A 20,278-nucleotide genomic window follows, 5' to 3' on the forward strand; every position below is an offset into this window, starting at 1 on the left:
CTCTTCTTAAAGGGATTTTTATCAGTGGCCTGGGCCACTTTGACAAAGGCTGGGGATCAGTGAGATTTTAGGTCATGAACAGGCAACATTCTGGAAAATGAAAAAGGTTTACAGATAGCTGTTTATTAATCAGAAGCCCCTGTCTTGGCAGTGATGAAGACTGACTTGACTTCTCTGCAAAGATGATAAGACGGGCTCTGGTGAAAGCAAAAATGCTCTACCTTTCCATCTTAGTGGTATGTACACAGGTGTTTATTTGTGACTCTCTGATGTATACACATTCATCTGCCTTCACTCTTCTTGTGTTTTCTATTTTTAAAATTTAATTGCAAATAAATTTAATTGCATAGTCCAAGGACACAAAACAAGATATCTAAGTTTAATAGGCTAGTGTAGCCTTAAAAAAATCTGAATTTTTATCAAGTTCTCATAACTTGATTCTGATCAAAGTACTCTGAGGTTCGCACTTCAAGTATCTGCTTATTATTTCTATGGGTCTGAATTCTTTACTTTTGGAACTTGGCATTTCAGACACCACAGTGAAAGGAGGCAGTTTACAATAAATAAACACACAATTCTTCCAATTCCAGGTATTATCACTTTACTATACAAAAAAAAAAAAAAAACCCAAAACCAAACAAACCAACCAAAAACTAAAACTTGAACATTTAAAAAGAAAATCAAAAGAAGTTGCATTTTTAGACCACATTGGAAAAGCTACAACAGTGTCCGATAAACAACATCATAAAACATCTCCGTACCATGTTAGTACCATCCAGAGAAATCCAGTCAACCCTTAGACCATAGGTTGAGGTGTTTAGTACCTGAAGGTGAACCCAGTGCCTTCTTGGTTTATTACTTGCCTATAAAAAGATAAACCTTAGCATCTATATAAAACATGAAATTATTGTCAATGAACTTTAGAAATAAAATTTTTGTTAAAGAAAATAAAATATTAAAAACTTGACATAGGTTAGCTGCCAGTCAATATTAAGATGATGATCTTTCTTAAGATGCATTCAGTTATATCAGCCGAGGCAACACTGTTGAATTATTTTGAAGATCTGACTACAGAACGCTGCTATTCCAAGTGATCTTGCTATGGCATAATTTTATTTTACATATGTACAGATCATGTTATTGTATATACACATCAAGAAACTGCTCCAGTCGACACATCTCAATGGTAGTGCCTATTTTTCAGGCAGAAGTTGTTCCTTTGGCCTCTTGCTCCCAGCATGGGGCATAAGAAGCCATTTCTTTCCAAGCATTCACTACATTCAGGGAAGTCTATACTCTTAGCTGGTTTTCCTCGTGGAAAGCATTTGGATGCTTAAGCATTTGGATGGATAAATAGTGTCTCTAGTTGAACATTTCAAACATTAGCTACACTTTTGATTTCTGTGCCTCTACGAGACTATATGATCCTTTCATGTTGGCTCTTCTAGCAAAGTAGATGATCATTCCAATGGCCGGTATTATTAAGGAAGATGCACAATAGAGCACAAGAAGTTCAGGTGAAAAATAATCCTTGTTATTTTCTCTTCCTGGAAAACAACAAAATGGGTGTAATTAATGTCTAGTACAAAAAGTTTTTTGATAGTAATAGTTACATGTTTTATTTTAACAGTACAACTACTTCTCTAAATTGGAATGAATCAAAGCAGTGATAAGGGCCAACAAGAACCAAAATGCATAGTTCTCTGAATTACCCAAATAATCAGTTGGCAGTTGCCATGGTCATGGTGAGTCTGAAGATGACAGCTGTTGACTTACATAAAGTTGGATCCAAATAGAATCAGGTTCAACTATTGAATGGAAGCAAGGACACAACTTTCTAGAGCTCATTTACAAAAGCGAGAATTGGGGAAGAGTATTTGCTTTGGAATATATAAAAATCTACTAGAGCTAGGGCTCTGCTGATCATGAACTGAAATGACTAATTAGTTCTCCAAGAAAATCCTAAAGTGTAACCATTATAGTCAAACACCATAAATGATAGTAAGAAAAAGAATTCTTGCTGACAGCTTTTTCAGAGATATATACAAAATTTTAAATTTTGTATCTCTGAAGTAGGGTGTCTCTTCAGCATTTATATCATCTCTTGATAAGCTGAAGTTTTTTGGATAGTACATTTTAGTTCAAATGTTGCTTCCTCAGAGGCATTCTCTGACCCACATCTTCCCTAGCTTAAATTAGGAACCCTGATATACTTTCATAACTCACTACACTTTCTTCTCATAACTCTTATCACTGCTTGTAATTAAACATTTATTTGTATAAATGTTATCTATTAACTTTTCTTTCCTCTTCCAGACTACAAATTACTTTAGATGATGTATCAATTTTCTTTTTGTTCCACCACTTAATAGCCAGTACCTGACTCATTGCTTGAGGTAGTTGACCCCCAGTAAATATTTTTGGAATAGTAATGCATTTCTTTTCTTTCTACATCCTGTCACTTTGTCATTTAGCTGTAAATTGGGTACAGAAGGTAAAAGTTTACAGAACTAAAATTAGTATATTTTCCAATCTATGAAAAATCATCTGACAGGTGCACTTTTACTTAACATTTAACCTTATAAGACGATCTGGGGAAGATAACATGGCGTCTACTGGAGGCTCATGTATTTATATTTATGTTTGCCCATCATCGTATGACCTCACAAGTATTAAATTTCTTAAAGTAGCATGTGTGTTTTCTGTCTTTGAAGAAATCGATTTTGGGAATGACTACATTCCATCTAGAAGTTTCTAATCACTGGAGATCAACCAAATAGAAAAGGATCATGATGGTCAGATGAGAGGAAGTCAATTTTTTCAAATTATTAAAATAAAAAAACACTTAACCCTAAACATAATAATAACTGCCTCATCTTTCTACTGTCTTCAGCAGAGTAGAACTAGTCAAAGTATAAACATAATTTTTTTTTTTAAGATTTTATTTATTTATTTGGCAGAGAGAGCACAAGTAGACAGAGAGGCAGGCAGAGAGAGAGAGAGGGAAGCAGGCTCGCTGCTGAGCAGAGAGCCCGATGCGGGACTTGATCCCAGGACCCTGAGATCATGACCTGAGCCGAAGGCAGCGGCTTAACCCACTGAGCCACCCAGGTGCCCATAAACATAAAATTTTAATGACTGTCCATTATCATAATTACGGTTAGGCATCAATATTGACAACATGTTGGACAATGGTATTTCTACTCCTAGTGTTTTCTTTTCAGTTTAATAAATGTTATCTTTTGCCTTCAGTTTTTCCTTCAGGCATCTGCAGTCAAACACAAATTTGCTGCAGAGTTGGTTACCAGGGCAATCTTCAAACACTATTTTTTATTAGCTGTATAAACACTGAAAATCCTAGACTCCCAGCCATTCCTATCATTGGAATACTTTCAAGCCAAAACAAAGAAAAATAAAAGTAATTTTAAAACTCAGCTAAATAAGGGTGCCTGGGTGGCTCAGTGGGTTAAACCTCTGCCTTCGGCTTAGGTCATGATCTCAGGGTCTTGGGATGGAGCCCCACATCAGGATCTCTGCTCAGCAGGAAACCTGCTTCCCTTCTTTCTCTACCTACCTACTTGTGATCTCTGTCTGTCAAATAAATAAAAAAATCTTAAAAAAAAAGAAACCCAAAACTCAGCTAAATAGCAAGGTAAGTTAGCTCAAAATAGCAAGGAAAGATGGCAAATTTTTGTCTCCATTCATTTACTGTTACTTTAAACCATAGTTTGGGGGCCTGAATTTCTTAGTTGAGTGCCTAAAATGCTTTGAGAGTTCGTGTAAGTAATGAATGAAAATGGAAAATATGTAAGTTATTCATTTAATAAAGTAATTTAAAAAATGTGTGAGATAGAGTTTAAAAAGTAGAGAAGCTTTGCTATATCTTTAAAAGAGAATCATTAACTACAAACAGAATTACAAAAATGTTAGATGTCCAATTTCCTGAGCCTAGCCTTAATTAAAAGGGACCAGAGGCATCAAAGATTGAAAGAAGTAGGAATGAATGAATTCCAGCCTAGTCATAACTGAGATCTCAATCTCATCCCCAACCCCATTAGAAGCAGTGATTATAGACACCCCAGTGTCCGTGTTCCTTCTTTGAACACAGTAATTTCATTGGCCAGATCAACTCTTCTCAGGATAATCACTACGGGTGGATGACTAAAAGTTTCACATATAATCATGATATTTCCCCCTTCTTAATATTTCTAGATGGATGTATTAATGTTGTCATGTTTTGAGGAGGTACTGTGAAGACAGAAAATATATGGTAAGGCTTGCAGTGTTGAGAAATTTGGCCAAATGAGTAAAATTACATGTTTTCTGACCTAAGTTCAAATTTTCTTTACACCAACACATGGTTGCAAACTCTGATAGCCAAGTGCTTGGGCTCCAAGAGTTGCATTTGTTTGCAGTCCTGTTCATTCCAAGTGTAGTTCCCAACACACAGTGAGAACCCATTAGCACACAAGGTGTGGAGACTGATTAGTGAAGACTAACATAGTCTGCTTACACCAATAAGAGCAATAGATCCTACTGTGCATTCACAAAAGGGGTTAGGAAGATAAAGGGCCCTAAAAGTTTCTTTGCTGATATCATTGCTCAACCCACCCCCTGCTCAGAATAGGGTAGGATGGACAAGGGGTCTGGATTGTTAAGAAGGCAATTTTGTAGTCTAAACATTCTTCAGTGTTGCTCAGCATCAAGATTGCCACTCCTAATTATCATCTTGAAAGGAGTCAACCTGGAAAGTAGGCAATTACTCCATGTTCAGAGAATAGCATTCTCTTGTGGTAAGAGGGACAAGAGCCTGGGTAGAAACTTTTTCCTTCATTGGGCAAATCCTACTTCTTTAGTTTCCTTATAACCTCCAGAGAAAGGTTTTGAATGTATGTTTAAACGCTTAGGAAATGCAAGACTTCAGAGACCAATGATGAATTGTCAACTTGGAGAAAAGCAAATGGGAATCCTGTACTCACCAGTGATTAATGTCAACTTCCTGGCTAAACTCCATAGGATAGGGCAGCTGTGCATGATTATTTTAAGAAACATTGAGAAATAACCACAGGCAACATGGAATTCAACTCCATTTTGCCAACTCACTCACCTGATCTTAGAAAATCTTTACATTCCATCAAACCTCTGACTATTAGAAAAAATAATCAAAAACAAAAACAAAAAACTAACTAACCTTTAACATCGAGGGTTAAACTTCTTAATTGCAAGCCAACCTCATTTTTAGATTCACATTCGTACACTCCCGCATCCTCTAACTGGACCTTGTGGATGGTATATGCACCATCTCTCGACTTTAGCACTGTGTCTCCCGTCTCTGCTTTTTTCTTCAGGATTATCCAAGTTTTTGGAACATTTCCACATGTACAGGAGATAATGACAGTGTCTCCTTCCTTGACACTCTCAGAAGGAAAAGCTATAAGTTGTATGTCTTTCGGAGCAACTGTAAAGAGAATTTAAAAGGCACCTCTGATTGGGTGAAATATAAACCACTTTCATACTAATTTAATGACAGCAACAATTAGCTGTCAGGAACCTATCTGTGCTTACTGTTTGCATTAAATGTTTACAGGGGCAAGTAAAGAAGTCAAGGATTGACTGGTTTGTTATAAATGATTGTGTTTTTAATAAGAGAAGATATGTCTATATTTCTTTCATGTCCCTAATCTAATTCTTTATCTAGACTAACCAAAAAATCATGTTGATAAACAGTAATAGAATTCAAATGTGGAAAAAGAAAACATTTCTTTTTGTCACAATGTTGTGCAAAGTTTTTCTTTGAAGCATAAAGGTCTTTACAGGCTTCTGAGTTTTGAGTTGGATTTTCCTGGACCAAGTTATAAAGAGATGGCTTTCTTACTATTCTTTCCTTTTTTTTCTTCTTACTATTCTTAACAACCATAACTACCATTTGTTAAATGGTGGGCCCTGGGCTAAGTATCTGATATGCAACATCTCTATTAATACACCGCCCATGGCAGAAAGTATCATATTGCCATTTTATAAGTGAGATTCCCATTAAGTTCATCTATATTTGTGACTTGATTTGAGATTATTCCCTCAAACACAGCTATAGAACAATGACATACATTTCTTTAAGGTTGTGCATTGCTCTTCCAAGGTTGTTTCTTTAAAATACAAATCATCACTAAAATGAGGTAGCAAGAAAATCACTAATACCTTAGTGGAAATAATACCAGGGGGTAAGAGAGGATAGGACAGCTCCAGTGGGGGGAGGGGGAGAGGAACTTTTTTTTAATTCCCAAAGGGCAAGGGTGGGAGAAATCCAAATATATCACTTCATGCTTTTGCCCAAAACAGCCTATGGATTTAACTTGTCAACTAGAAATTGTTTTGTTTTCAGTCTTGGCTCTCTGTCCTGGAGAGAGGGGGTATGGATCTTACAACCGAAGCCATTGTAGTGGTTCTGTGGCATCAAGTTGATGAACCCGAGGCACGGACACTGCTACTTTTAACCTCGGAATTTACAAAAGGTTTACGTGCCTTCTTAGGCTTCTAAGCAAATACTAGCATGTAGCTTGTGAGAGTACCACTCAGAGTCCAGTTCTGCCAGATATTATGGCTTGAATCCTAACTAATTTCCAAATACATATATATCTCATCCTATCTCTATTTCAACACCATAATCATTGTCTCATATGTGTAACCGGAGCTCCTGGCACCGTTCCCGCAGCTAGCATTCCACTGGAGGTTAAAGAATTTCAGGATAAGAGATGTGGAATAGTTTATGAGGAAGCACCATTCCAGGAACTTTCCAAGTGTAGGAAACATCAGGAGATCTTCAAAACCCTCGATCTATGTTTTTAGTAAAATTTTGGTTCCACAGAGGACTTTGTTCAAACCCAGCAACAACTAAAATAATACTGGCAATAGTAACTCATTAATCACATTTTACTTACCTTGGATAATTAATTCAACTTCTTTTCTGCTTATGCCAGCCTGGTTAATCCCTTCACACACATAAATACCAGAATCGTCCATTTTGGTGGAAGTTAAGGTGAGAGTTGAATTCTCAGAAAGAGGCTGTAGATCCCCATTATTTAGCTGCCTGCTCCACAGGATTTTCGGAGCTGGGAGGCCATTGCTAGAGCACGTCATATTCACAGAACTACCTTCCTCCAGGATGGAGGAGGGGCTGACCAAGATGGTTGTATCCCTGGGGGCAACTGAAAAAGTAGGGACACTTGTTAAGTTTGACCCTTTATACCCTGAGTTCCAAAAGTCTTAATAATGTTGCAGAACTGAGCTATGGAACCAATGGATTGGAACAGTTTGTTAATGTTGATAACTTTACCAAAGGAAGGTTTCTGTCCCCATTTACTTAAGCAGACAGAATGATAGTTGAATGTGAACACGTCATGGATGTTTTCTAATAGAAATAAGTTCTGTAGAGAGTCTTTTACTACCAAAGAATGGATGATCATTGATAGTGTATATAGACATTTATGGTACATTAAACATGACCAAAAATTGTTTGAACCCCTTGTGAGAAGGTGAAGCTTATTTTTCCAGCTCTCTAATCTTGGCTGGTCTGTTGACTCATCGTGACCAATATAATATGAAAGAAGTAACGCTATAGGACTTCCAAGCTCGAGCCTGCTTTCATTGTCACCTCTCTGAAATGCTGCACTCTGGTGACTAAACCTATTCCACCTTCCTTCAGGGAGAAACAACACATGGAGAAAGGGAGGCCCAGAAACCCCCAAGAATGTTCCAGAGATAGGAATGAGTCCATCTGTGACCAGCCATCCCCCATTAACCTGCCAATTGACTGAAAATGAATGGGTGAGTTCATCTGATACCACAGTGAGGAGATGAACTTCCCATCTGACCCCTTCTAGAATTGCCAATTCATGGAATCATCAGCTAATAAATGATTGTTGTTTTAAGTGTTAGGAGTGGTTTATTATAATAATTATTTTAAATTTTCCTCCCAAGTTACTTTTTTTTTTTTTCCACAGAAGTTTTAGCTCTTAACCTCTGTTAACTATGGCCTGACAAACCTAAGAAATCCATATTAAGTTGTGGCTACATCACTCATGTACTTACCATTAACATGAAGCGTCTGTGTACTCTGCCTTTGTTTGGGTTCAAATTCCATTTCACCAATGTGTAACTGAGCCAGACAAACAAGAACTTTTCCAGTGTCTTCAGTGGTGGGGATGAAGGTCATATCCAAACTCTTAGTCTCCAGAGATTTCTTGTCCATGTCCTCCAGAAAGGTTTTACTCTCTATGACACTCTCCCCCTTAAGTAATTCAATCTCCAGCCGGTCAGAAGGATACACATTAGAAACCTCACAGCTCACTGTGACTGGGTTTCCACTCACTAGTAGACCACTCATCTCAATCTCTGGATCTCTAGGGAATGCTGCAAATATCATGAAAAATGATGTTTATATGTAAACATTCAAAGGAAAAATGGAACTAATCTCTATTAAATGCAAAGGTCTCAAAAATGATAGTTTTAACTCACTTGGGATAGAATGATCGCCAATACATAAATAATGAAATTAAGCCTACATATTTATGATACTAAATATAAATGCTATCAAGAAAAATACTTAATCATGAATCATTCAAGAAATAAATATAATTCCTATTTTTCTCTTCTTAGTGATGCGGTCTGACACCCATGAACTGGTCTTTTGGAAGGAACATGAGTTTCCACCATTTTATTTAGCAACTATATATTTCAAATGTTTTAAATATTTCCCATGTTGTATTGTTCTTTTAATATGCATTATCTCAGTCTTCTAATCAGCCTGATAAAATGGGTTTCATTTAACTTACTTTGTAGGTAGAAAAACTTATAAATCTTATAGAAGCTCAGAAACTCTCACTAGGTATTGTATCTATCAAGTGACTGAGTTGCGATCAGAACCCATATTTCTCTGAGCTCAGAACCCAGGCATGGTTTCACAGAGCTGTGAAGCTTCTAAGTATCAAATAAGAGCCATAGGGCAGTTCTCAATTTAGACATTTTAGTTTCCAATGGCCAGGCTTAGACAGTAAATCTTAAATATTTCTCAGACAATATTTGTAGTTAACAAAAAACTATTAGATTTAGATTCTAAATAATTATAGTGTGTCTTATGCAAACCAATAAAGATAAGACTAAAATAGTTATCAAGAATAAGAGCAATGCCAAAATTTTTTCTCCTTCAACAAAATGTTGTTAAATTTTCAAATATTTCCGTAGTGCAGTAAGGCTGTACCTCTGGTTCTCATTTCTGTTGGGAATGTGCCTGCATCAGCAGATGCTGGATTCTGGGTAATATGATAACACAGTAAAATTTACCCTTACTTTGAGAGATTCAAATCCCTCCACAGACATACTCTAACTCATGCTGAACAAAATCCTGGTGGGTAACACAAGTTTGGGCAGGTTTTCTGGTAGCAAATGTTCTATTTTCTCTTGAAATCTGCTGACTAAAACAAGGCAGAGTAACCTTCTCAAAGTAATCCATTTTCAGGTCACTTTGGATATTTTGTCATTCATTCATCACAGCAGAGGAATTCCAGCAATGTCAAATTCATATAGATTCGAGGCTCTAAAGGTTTTACTAAGGTGACAGTAACAGCAAGAAAAAGTGCAGCAGGTGTATGCAGCGTCATCAAGGTGAAGGTCTAGTACTGACGCCTGGTTCTGCTTTCCACCTGAGCAGCTGTCACTGTCCATCCCCTGGGGCCAATATAACTACCTGTTTTCGTTTTTGGCTTCCTCCTGCTCCCCACTGCCTCATTTTTCCCCCCATCCTGCCATCAGCTTCCCAAATGTACCTTCAAAGCAGTAACCTGGGGCCTCACCCTCTGTTCAAATAGCTGAGTGGTAGTAATCCCTCTCCAGTCATCGAAATGAGCACTGACTCCCACTCCTTGTTCACTACTACTTCTGAACAGCCCCTGTACGCACAGAGGGGATGGGAAGCAGTGAACGTGTAGTGTGTTTAAGTGCGTGATGACAGAGCATGGACAAGACGCAAACTAAGGACTGTGGATGCTGTGTATGTATGTAATATATACTTAAGATTTGGGTCCATTAATTTGTATCCAAAAATTCTGGTTCAAAGATTTAGGAACAATTCACAATACTAACTTCCCTTTCTAAACACATGGATATCACCGTGTATCACAGACTTGCATTCTGTTTCTTTCAATCAAAACCGAGGGGGAAAAAACAGCAAGCAATTCTGGAAACCACTTACAGTAGAGGTCCACACTAATTCTCTTTTCCAGTCTCTTACGGCCACAGGTCACAGTGCACAGGTAAGAATGTTCGTTCTCAAAACTCACAGGGCTCAGCGTCAGCGTGGACTTGCTCCCTTCAGTCTTCACCTGCCCACTCAGAGGGCTGTCTATCTGCGTTCTCCAAGAGAAAGATGGGGACTCGCAGCCTGTGACACCACATGTCAACACAACTGAGTCTCCAATCTGAGCGATAACCTGGGGTCCGGGGGAGATCTCAACAATGAATGGTTTCTCTGGAGGAAAAAGAACAAAACAAAGAGAAGATGAGTTTCTTTTCTTCCTTCACCACATTGCAATATATGGTCTTTCCCCCCACCCCCATCTCTTTTCAACTAACATCTGTGCCAAGAGGAAATTACTCCTTTCCACCTTGGGACTGTCCAGAGAGATGTTTTTAAAGAACGAACCCACAAGAGTTCACTGACTCAGTCATTTAACAGAATGAATGTGGATAAAAACCTGTCAGGACAGAAGCTGGCATCTTTTCATGACAATAATTCAGTCTCTGCTCAACGGTAGTTTATCAAATCCCTGTAAGAGTGGAAACAGCTCCAACAACTTAAGAGGTTCCAGTGTGTAACATTGTGTAAACCAGTTTGTATGTGTTAATTATCTCATCTAATCCTTACAACTTAATTCTTCTCTTTCACTTTCTCCTGCTTCTTTTTATTTTCCTCTTCCTCTTCCTTCTTCTCCCATCACCCTCCTTGACCTCTTTCTCCTTATGAAAATTTAGGCTCAGAAATGCTAATAATTTTATCTAGTTTGCAAATGGCAAAATTAGGGCTCGAAGCCAGGTGGGTCTGATTCGTGATCCCAGCTTTTCAGTTGCTTGAACAACTAAATCAAGTCATCCTCGTGTGAGATAAAGCAAGATCTAAGAGAGGTTGTGAAAAAAAGTTACAGAAATATATCTTCCGATTAGATGCAATACCCATAATGGACCAGAGCTTAGAGTCTCTGGGCCAACAATATAAAGTTATGCCATTGAAAGCACACAGAATCGCATTGAAAGTAAAGTCAAAATCTAAACATGAAGATGATACACAAGTCACCCCTGAAATTTGTCTGATGCAATACAAAAATACTTTCAATTAATTCAGGGGTTGAAAATTGAGATAGGAGAGCAAACTGCTAAGTCTCAAATTATCTAGAGGAGCTCTTTGGCTGCCAGGGCTGTCCCTGCTGGACCCACAGGCTGCTTTGGGATGCTTTCTATCTGGGGAAAAAAAGGGAATTTCAAATCTCCACTTCCTGTTCCCTGAAGAAACTGGGAATGGTTGGGCAACCCTGAAAGGGACAGATGAGACTTCACAGAAAATCACTAAATTGTTCCCCCAAATAGCAGACTGGAGATGGAGGAAAGAAATCTCCACATATAAGAAATCCAAATACATCACATTTTACAGGTTTCTCATCTGCGCCAGGAGAAGTTGTTTTTCTCTTTGGTTTGTCTCACTGTGACATTGTAGAATCTTCCAAAGAAGGCTTTCCTCAAACTATCTCAATGAACCAATATGCTCTTAGGCTTTGAACAAGAGAGATCATTCCTTATATGCTAGTGTGGGAATGGGAAACTTGAAAACAGACCCAATTCCTGCCTGTGAAGAGCCCTCAAATCATTTTTCCAATGGCTGCGTGTGTTACCAGGCAAACTCGAGGTCCCTGTGGAGTAATTCTTAGGTAACTGAAAGGGCCTTTCAAAGTTCAACTCTCTCTTCAGTACCTAAGGTTGTAGGTACTGTACTTGTAGGTCCCATGATGCAAAATTCAAAACAGCCCTCTTGAGCCCCAGAATGCATTTCCTTTCCACACTGAAATGGGATCTAGTTTATTATGGGGTGGAGTTATCCAAGATGGGTGATTAGTTTTCCATGATTTTATTAGTTTAATACTTTCCTGGTCTCTTGAGAATGGTAACCTAACACCCATCTGAGTTAATCTACTGGTGGTGAGTCTCACTTTTATTGTTTTAACCATCTAAATTTAAGCCCTATGTCTTTGTATTCTAAAATTTTGTGTTGCTTATGTTTACAGTTTATGCAATCAGTATTTACTGGGCACCTATTTTTGTGGTAAACACCCAAATATTAAAACACACATATGCATAGTTCCTGACTTTAAGGCACTTGCAATTTAATGAAAAGACATATTTAAATAGATACATTATTTTGGCTCTTACTAAAGTATATTTAAATTATCTGCTTATATGCCTGTCTTTCCTCCCCACATTGTAAACTCTTAAAGGGTGGTCGCCATAACTTTTTCATGTCTGCCCCCATAGTGCCGAACATAATTCTTGGATTCTTGGACAAGGGCTCTTGATTAATATGTGTTGAACTAGCATTCAACTTTTTTTTTAAATATTTTATTTATTTGACAGAGAGAAATCACAACTAGGCAGAGAGGCAGGCAGCAGGCTCCCTGCGGAGCAGAGAGCCGGACGTGGGGCTCGATCCCAGAACCCTGGGATCATGACCTGAGCCGAAGGCAGAGGCTTTAACCCACTGAGCCACCCAGGCGCCCCAATATGTGTTGAACTAAACAGACGTACACAAACTTCAATAAGAAGGGTTGAGTGTAGACAAAGGGAGGAATGCCCAGCTTTGCTTAATCCAATCTGGAATTGGAAGGCTAACATGAGCTTTGTCTTGAAGGATGGCTAAGACTTTACCAGGTAAAGGAAGGGCACTCCAGGCAGAAGGAGCAACATGGACAGAGGTACAGGGACACCAACAAAGCTACAAAGGTAGTTTCTGACCAGATCATGAAGAGTTATTTTAAGAAATGCACATTTTAAATTACATGCAATTAGGGTTTGGTTGAAGTCATATATAATGAGCATCTTTTTTGTTTAAGGTATATACTCTGAGAGTGTTGCATAGGATTGATTATCCTGCAGACAGAATGATAGCAGGATGTCCATTTGAAGACAATTAGCTATTTAGTTGAAAAGTCATAGAGTTTTGATTAAAATGTGCCTGTTTTAAAATCATAGTAAATACCCCTAGTGAGCAACTTGACTCTGGGAAAAGTACGAACGATGCTGAACTCGTGTTTTTATTTACTTCATATGGTAGTGGTAAAGACTAACAAGACAACACATATAAAATGGAAAGTAGAATTCCAAGCAAGTATGAGGTATAAGATCGGTAGGAGCCATTATTCATTTTCATGAGACAATATACTCTCATCTATAAAATGAGTATAAAATATTTACTCTTAGTTATTTCTTGAAGATTACAGCTAACATATATAAAGTGCCTGGCATATAGCTGGTGGTCAGTGAATGCTGTTATTTTAAAACATCTTGCAAGAGTCCAAGTCAGAGATGATAAACTAAGACAATGGCAAGGGGGTTGAAAAACTGAGGACTAATTCTAAGGATCTTTTTGAGGAAGAAATGACAGTTTTGGTGAGATGGAAGGGGAACATGAATTTGAGAATAAGCAGCATATAGTAGCCCAAATACTGGGAGTCCAGAATGGAGATGAGTACAGGTGTGTAACCTGAGAATACTAATATTCAGGGAGCGGAAGGAAAAGAGAAAGCCAGAGGATGAAGCAGGGAAGGAATGGTGAGGGATGGAAAAGAGAAATGCAGAGCCATTTATGCCCTGGGAGGAAAGACTTCTGAGAAGTGTGAGTAAGATGAATATACAATTGTGCTAAAGGAAATGACATCACATGGGTCATCAGTAAAACTTAAGGAAGTAATGTAGGCATTAAAGTTGTTTCCCTACTGTGCAAACCCCAGTTACAGCACCTTTATCATTCCTTTCTCACGGTCTACTTACCTTCAACAGTTAATTCCACCTCTTTTCCATCTTTCCCGACCTGATTGACTCCTTCACACACATAAATTCCAGAATCTTCGATCCTCATAGCAATTAAAGTCAGAGTTGCGTTCCCAGAAAGGAGCTGTACATTCCCATTATCTAATTTTTTGCTCCAGAAAATCTGTGGGGCTGGGAGACCCTCACTGGAACATGTCATTGTCACAGAACCACCTTCTTGCAGCTTCGTGGAGGGACTCACAGAGATAACTGTGTTCTTGGGTGAGACTGAAAAAGCAGGGCCCAAGATTAGTAACTGCTAGACATCATCTTGATCCAACAAGGTATTTCTCTCACAGGCTATATTCATATGCTTTCACAGAGTTGACAAACTTACTCTGTCAAATTAATATAAAATCAGTATTGTGAGGTCATAAAAATTAGTCAATCCAATTTCTGACTAATCTAAGTGAGTTTTTTTTTTTTTTTTAAGATTTCAGTTATTTATTTGACAGACAGAGATCTCTAGTAGGCAGAGAGGCAGGCAGGTGGGGGGGGGGGCAGGCTCCCTGCTGAGCAGAGATCCTGATGTGGGGCTCGATCCCAGGACCCTGAGATCGTGACCTGAGCCAGAGGCAGAGGCTTAACCCACTGTGCCACTCAGGTGCCCCATGAGATACTTTTTTTGATGTTTGGTGTTTTCAGATGGCCATAGATACTCAGAAATTAAGAAAATTACTGCATCACTTTAGAGTAATGTGGTTCAATCTCCAGATAAGGTAGAAGTCCTCTTCTACCAAGAGAAGCACACTTGCCAAGTGCTAATTTAAGTTGGCTTCAGCACTTTTGGTTGAGGGAATCGCTGCCTTACAAAACAGTCCATTTGATTTGGGGACAGCTCTAATTATTAGAACAATTGAACTGAAACCTTCCTCTTTGTAAACAAATTCCACACACTGGCCATAGTTCAGTCCTCTACTGTTACAGAATAAATCAAATCCCTTCTCCACATGACTGTCTTTCAAATACTTAATGATAGTTCTCTTTTCCAAGTTTTGTATTCTCTAGGAAAAATACCCCTTATCTGACTATGCTTTTCAAAATATTGATTAAAGCCTTTCCATCTCATTCTGTTTCAGCTAAACATGCTATAGTTGGCAATACTCCTTTGAAATGTAGTGTCGAAAGCAGAACACAGTGTTTTGGTCTAGAATGGAGTACAGTGTGTCCACTCCCACACAGTTCTGGGACTACAAGCCTGCCTCAAATCTCCCTGTAGTCTCAGGGAATGTGGAGGTAATCAAGCCTCATCCCCACTCTTCCACCCAAGGCACATGGGTATGTGTGAGGACACGCACGTGCAGATGAGCCCATGAGCACGTGCACGCACAACACACGCACACAGAGAACAAGTGCTCACCTTGGGAAATTTCTGTAACTTAATATTTCAGAGCATATTATAAGAGTTTGCAAAAATAAGAGATATTTTAAAACATCTCATTTGAGCCCACTTCCTGCTACCAAGTCAGCTGATATTATTACTCCCCTTTGATGGATTGGGAAATAAGGAAATTAAGTGACCCAAGTTCACATGGTTAATGGAGCCATAAGTCTTCTTAACCCAAATCCTGTGCTCTTTTCATTGAATTATGCTGTTGACAAATATTATGTTCTCGATGAATAAAAATGGAGTAAAAACTATAAACAAATGCCTTCCTGGCTTTAGCTGACTAAATTCCCACAGCGACTAGACTCTATCACACAAGTACTTACTGTAGACTTGCAGTTTTTTTGTAGTCTCCCTTTCTTTGGGTTCAAAGTCAAATTCATTAATGTTTAATTTCGCTTGGCAAACAAGAGCTTTCCCAATATCCTCATTGGTAGGAATGAAGGTTGCCACCAAACTCTTGGTCTCCAGGGACTTCCTTTCCATAGGCTCTAGGAATTCCTTATTCTCTAAGAGCTCATTGTCCTTCATCAAATTTACCGCCAGCCTGTCAAATGGGTAAACATCAGGAACCAAACACGTGACTGTGACTGACTTCCCAAGTTCTAGGGGGCCACTCAGATGGATCTCTGGGTCCTTAGGGAAAGCTGCAAATGTCAAACAAATAAATACACATGAGAAGGCTTTCTGTTCATGTAACACAAGGTCTTTTACTGATTCAATGCAATGCAAACCAAGTCTAATGTTTTTGTGGCTACAGTCTTAATTCACTGTTCAAATAACCTTTAATAGTTTGGGGTGGGTTCACCAATCAGAGTCAATCACCTTCAAGGGAGTTCTTCAGCACTGATCCTACATGTGCTAAGGGTTGCATAATAAGAGTAAAAGAAGGGAGAAGAAATTAATGTTTATTAAATACATATATGTGCCTGTCACTGTGCTATTCCTTAAATACAAACAATTTTATTGTAACTCTAAGACATAGCACATTTCACAGATATGAAAATATAGAATTAGCACATTTGCATAACTCGCCAAAGTCACACAGCTAATAAATGGCAAGTCCGGGATTTCACTCAGGATTTCTATTATTTTGTACTGCCACTGAAGATTTACATTTTATCACATTTTCTTAGGGCGAGATATGTCCACTTTATAGATAAGGAAACTGAGGCTCAGAATATCATTGCATGGGTACACCTGCGCAATCTACAAATTCTGGAAAGGAGATTTGCCTCCCGCAATGCCTGACTCAGCATCTGAACTAGCACTCCACTCGAACCTTCCAGTGCCGAAGGAACAGGGAACGTTCGATCTAAGTCAACCATTGCTTTCTTTGCAAGGGTTACCTTTTCACTACAAACTGTCAAGATGGTAACACATTGGCTGAATTCAGGACTCTGCACAATAAGAACACAAAGGCCCCAGCTCTAAAGAATATTACAATCAAATGTGGAACGGAGACGGGCTTGTTAAACATAACGAGAGACAGATATTCTTAAAGAAAAACCTCAGGAAAGATAATTAAAACCAGAAGGGTCTTTATTCCTCTTTTTTAAGTCTTCAACTATTTGATACATGAAAGCAAAGGCAAAGAAAATGGAAATGCTTTGCTATGTGAAAAAAAAACAGTATTTTTAATTTTTCCACCAATAATTTCTATCTCTCATATTCTGTAAAAAAACGTGCCCATCATCTGCATAGTTTGCTGTCAGGTAATATGAGAACTTGCTACTTTTCCCTGTATTTACATAAGGGGACTTTCAAGGCGCTCAGGGGGCTGCACAGATGAACTGTGCACATACAACTGGCATAATTGAAAGCAGCGGGCCAGGCATGGTTTCTTGGGACGCATTAACAGCACATGGGGCTTATTGAAGAATCAATTACGGATGCCGGGCAAAGCTGAGCTCTCCCATAGCAGATGGGAACCAAAATAATTATAAGATAGTCAAATGGGGTCTTCATGAATAGACGGTCATAAAGGATTCCAGGGTTTGTTTCATTTTGTTTTGTTTTTCTGAAAGAGTAGTCATCAGTAACGAAAGGCAAGATTTTTATTTCAGGTGGTTCTTTACTCCTCTTGCTAACTTTATATGCTGGGTCAAGAATGCATGCATTTTGGTAGAATGGCAAGCTAGGGATATTCATTAACATTCATGAGGCAAATAAAATTATTACACCCATAACCTTGAGGTTGAGTGGTTGAGCATTAAGGCTTAATGGCACCAAAACCAAAAACAACCCTCCTAAATTTATCTGTACCAAAGTCAAATGAGTGGAATGTTTGTAGATACTTTCCTTCTGTCTAAGGGAAAACTCTTGAACAGAAGCCTATTACTAAATTATAGATCTCCTACTTACGCTGTTTACACGAAATTGCATAAGAATAAGTAAGTGGAAAATCCCCAAAGAATGGAATTCATAAACCATTTAGACATACGACAAAGTAAACATGTAAGGATATAACCAAATAGAAATTTTTGGAAAAGAAGATTAAGAAACTTCAGAGATCTTCATTTTATGGCCAAGAAAAGAAAAGCCCTGAGAGGCTGAGTCTTACCCATGGTCACTGTGTTTGTGGCAGAGTTAGAAACAAAGGCAAGGTTTGTATTCCTTTTCTAATGCTAGTGGTCTTAACTTTCCCAGGGCAGTATGTCCTCTAGTCAAGAAGCTGGACATGAATAGCCTTTAATTTTTTTTCTTTTAAAAATATCCTTTCTAAAAAACTTACTTTAAAAGCAAAATTAAGAGGAAAATCAAAGATCCTCCAAAGTACTCACAATAAATCTCCACCTGTATTCCTTTTTCCAGTTTCTTAGATCCACAGGTTGCTGTGCACACGTAAGCATGTTCGTTGTTGAAACTAACAGGATCCATGGTCAACGTGGAGTTGTTCCCCTCATTTCTCACCTTCCCATTCAGCGGACTGTCTATCTGGGTTCTCCAGGAGAAAGATGGGAACTCACAGTCCGTTGTACTGCAAGTCAGTGAAATGACATCACCAATTTGAGCAATAACTCTGTGCTCAGGGAAGATTTCCATTTTAAAAGCTTGAGCTGTGAGGACAAAAAGAGGAAAGTGAGCTTTGTTTAGTATTCTACTCCCTCTGCTCTGTTCTAGTATAATGTCCAGAATACAGTATGGCTGATCTCTTTCCTAAATTTTGAACTAACTACAAGGCAGCCAAAAAACATAGGCATCGCTGCCAAAGGTGTTGGAATCTTGGAGAACTCTCCGTCTTGACCTTGATGCCCATTTATGAAAGTTGTTTTGATATTTGCTAAGTTTAAGCTCATTATCAAGTACAGGAAACTGAAGAGATAGACCTCCGTAGAGATAAAATCCAATTATTTATTTGACACTGGAAAAAGATATCCAAAAAACATTCTTTATAGCTCCAACTATGATAATACCATGGTACATAGCCATGTTCCATAGCATATTACATGTTACATTAAATGGTTTTCCCACTTCTTAAAAATCCTAGTGCCTTTCTTCACTACCCCTTGCACAACTGACTGAAGCCAAAATCAGAGCTGAAATGGAATGTGAGCATTTGGAACAGATCAAAGAAAAGAACTTACAAACAGCAAACACCATCCAAAGAACATTTGAGGCTCCAAAGATCACGACCATCTTCCTAGGCATTTTTAGTTTCTGCTGTGATGAGAACATAGTGGTCCCCAACCCTTCTTTCTGTCCCACCTGAAAGTGTCCTGAAAGAGGTTTTCGCCCCTAAAGCCAGTGAGGCTCAGTGAGGAGTGAAATGGAAAGTTTGCTCTTTATAAAGGGTCTTGTTGCAGAGGCCTGGAGGCGGAGGGAAATCCCTTCAAGGGGAAACCCGGAGCAGAGCCAGAAAAAAAGTTTCACTGACACTCAGCCAAGCCCAGGATTAACCCCTTCATTTGCTCTCAGTACGGAAACTACTCTCTCTGCCCTGGAAACATGAAACACTTCCAAGGTGATAAAATCAAAACTTTTCCTGATTTTCACTCCAAAGGGATATCTTTGCAAGAAAAAATACAAGGGAACTCTCATTTCAGAATAATGCTCATTTCAGAGTAAAAAGCAAGAAAGAGGAGGAGAGAGAGACAAAAAGGGAAGAGAGAGAGAGACGGTGGGGTGCAGGGGAAGAGAGAGAGAGAGAAAGGGAGGGAGGAGAGAAAGAACAGTAAATTATACTCTGGATTTTGAATCGGCTAAATAACCACTATGTCATACAAACTGATTATTCTCCATTAAGTCATATTTGCAAATTCTAAACTTGGGTCTAATTTTTCACTTACAAGCGTAAGGAAAAGGTTTTATCTTTTGATGAGTTACTTTTTAAAAGGGAGACCACATAACTTCTTAATTTTATTCTTTCTAGTCATAAAATTTTTGAAAAATTTTTTAAAGATTTTATTGTTTTATTTGACAGAGATCACAAGTTGGCAGAGGGCAGGTGGGGGGGTGGAGCAGGCTCCCTGCTGAGCAGAGAGCCGGATGTGGGGCTCGATCCCAGGACCCTGGGATCTTTTTTTTTTAATAGATTTTATCCATTTGACAGAGAGAGACATCACAAGTAGGCAAAGAGGCAGGCAGAAAGAGAGGGCGGAAGCAGGCTCCTCGCTGAGCAGAGAACCTGATGTGGGGCTCGATCCCAGGATCCCGAGATCATGACCTGAGCCAAAGGCAGAGGCCCAACCCACTGAGCCACCCAGGCGCCCCAGGACCCTGGGATCTTGACCTGAGCTGAAGGCAGAGGCTTTAACCCACCCAGAGCGC

The 20,278-nt window shown here is 38.8% G+C and overlaps 1 protein-coding gene across 1 annotated transcript; it reads right to left on the bottom strand.

The window, feature by feature from the left end:
* Window positions 1–561: 561 nt before the first annotated feature.
* VCAM1 (vascular cell adhesion molecule 1) lies at window positions 562–19,281 on the bottom strand. The gene is made up of 9 exons (XM_045978831.1): window positions 19,096–19,281; window positions 18,292–18,567; window positions 15,835–16,155; window positions 14,083–14,349; window positions 10,244–10,519; window positions 8,086–8,406; window positions 6,936–7,202; window positions 5,192–5,458; window positions 562–1,547 (listed from the first exon to the last, which is right to left on the bottom strand). The coding sequence occupies exons 1-9, from the start codon at window positions 19,184–19,186 to the stop codon at window positions 1,387–1,389; spliced, it is 2,247 nt and encodes a 748-aa protein (XP_045834787.1). The 5' UTR covers window positions 19,187–19,281; the 3' UTR covers window positions 562–1,386.
* Window positions 19,282–20,278: the final 997 nt, after the last annotated feature.

Source organism: Meles meles, chromosome 1, assembly GCF_922984935.1.
Source record: "Meles meles chromosome 1, mMelMel3.1 paternal haplotype, whole genome shotgun sequence".
NCBI classification, from domain to species: domain Eukaryota; kingdom Metazoa; phylum Chordata; class Mammalia; order Carnivora; family Mustelidae; genus Meles; species Meles meles.

Coding starts and splice junctions, on each gene's coding strand:
- VCAM1 (XM_045978831.1), bottom strand. CDS start 19,186: ATGTTCTCATCACAGCAGAAACTAAAAATGCCTAGGAAGATGGTCGTG. Junction 18,568..19,095: donor TTGGATGGTGTTTGCTGTTT/GTAAGTTCTTTT, acceptor TTGTCCTCACAG/CTCAAGCTTTTAAAATGGAA. Junction 8,407..10,243: donor AATTAGTGTGGACCTCTACT/GTAAGTGGTTTC, acceptor TGATATTTGCAG/CATTCCCTAGAGATCCAGAG.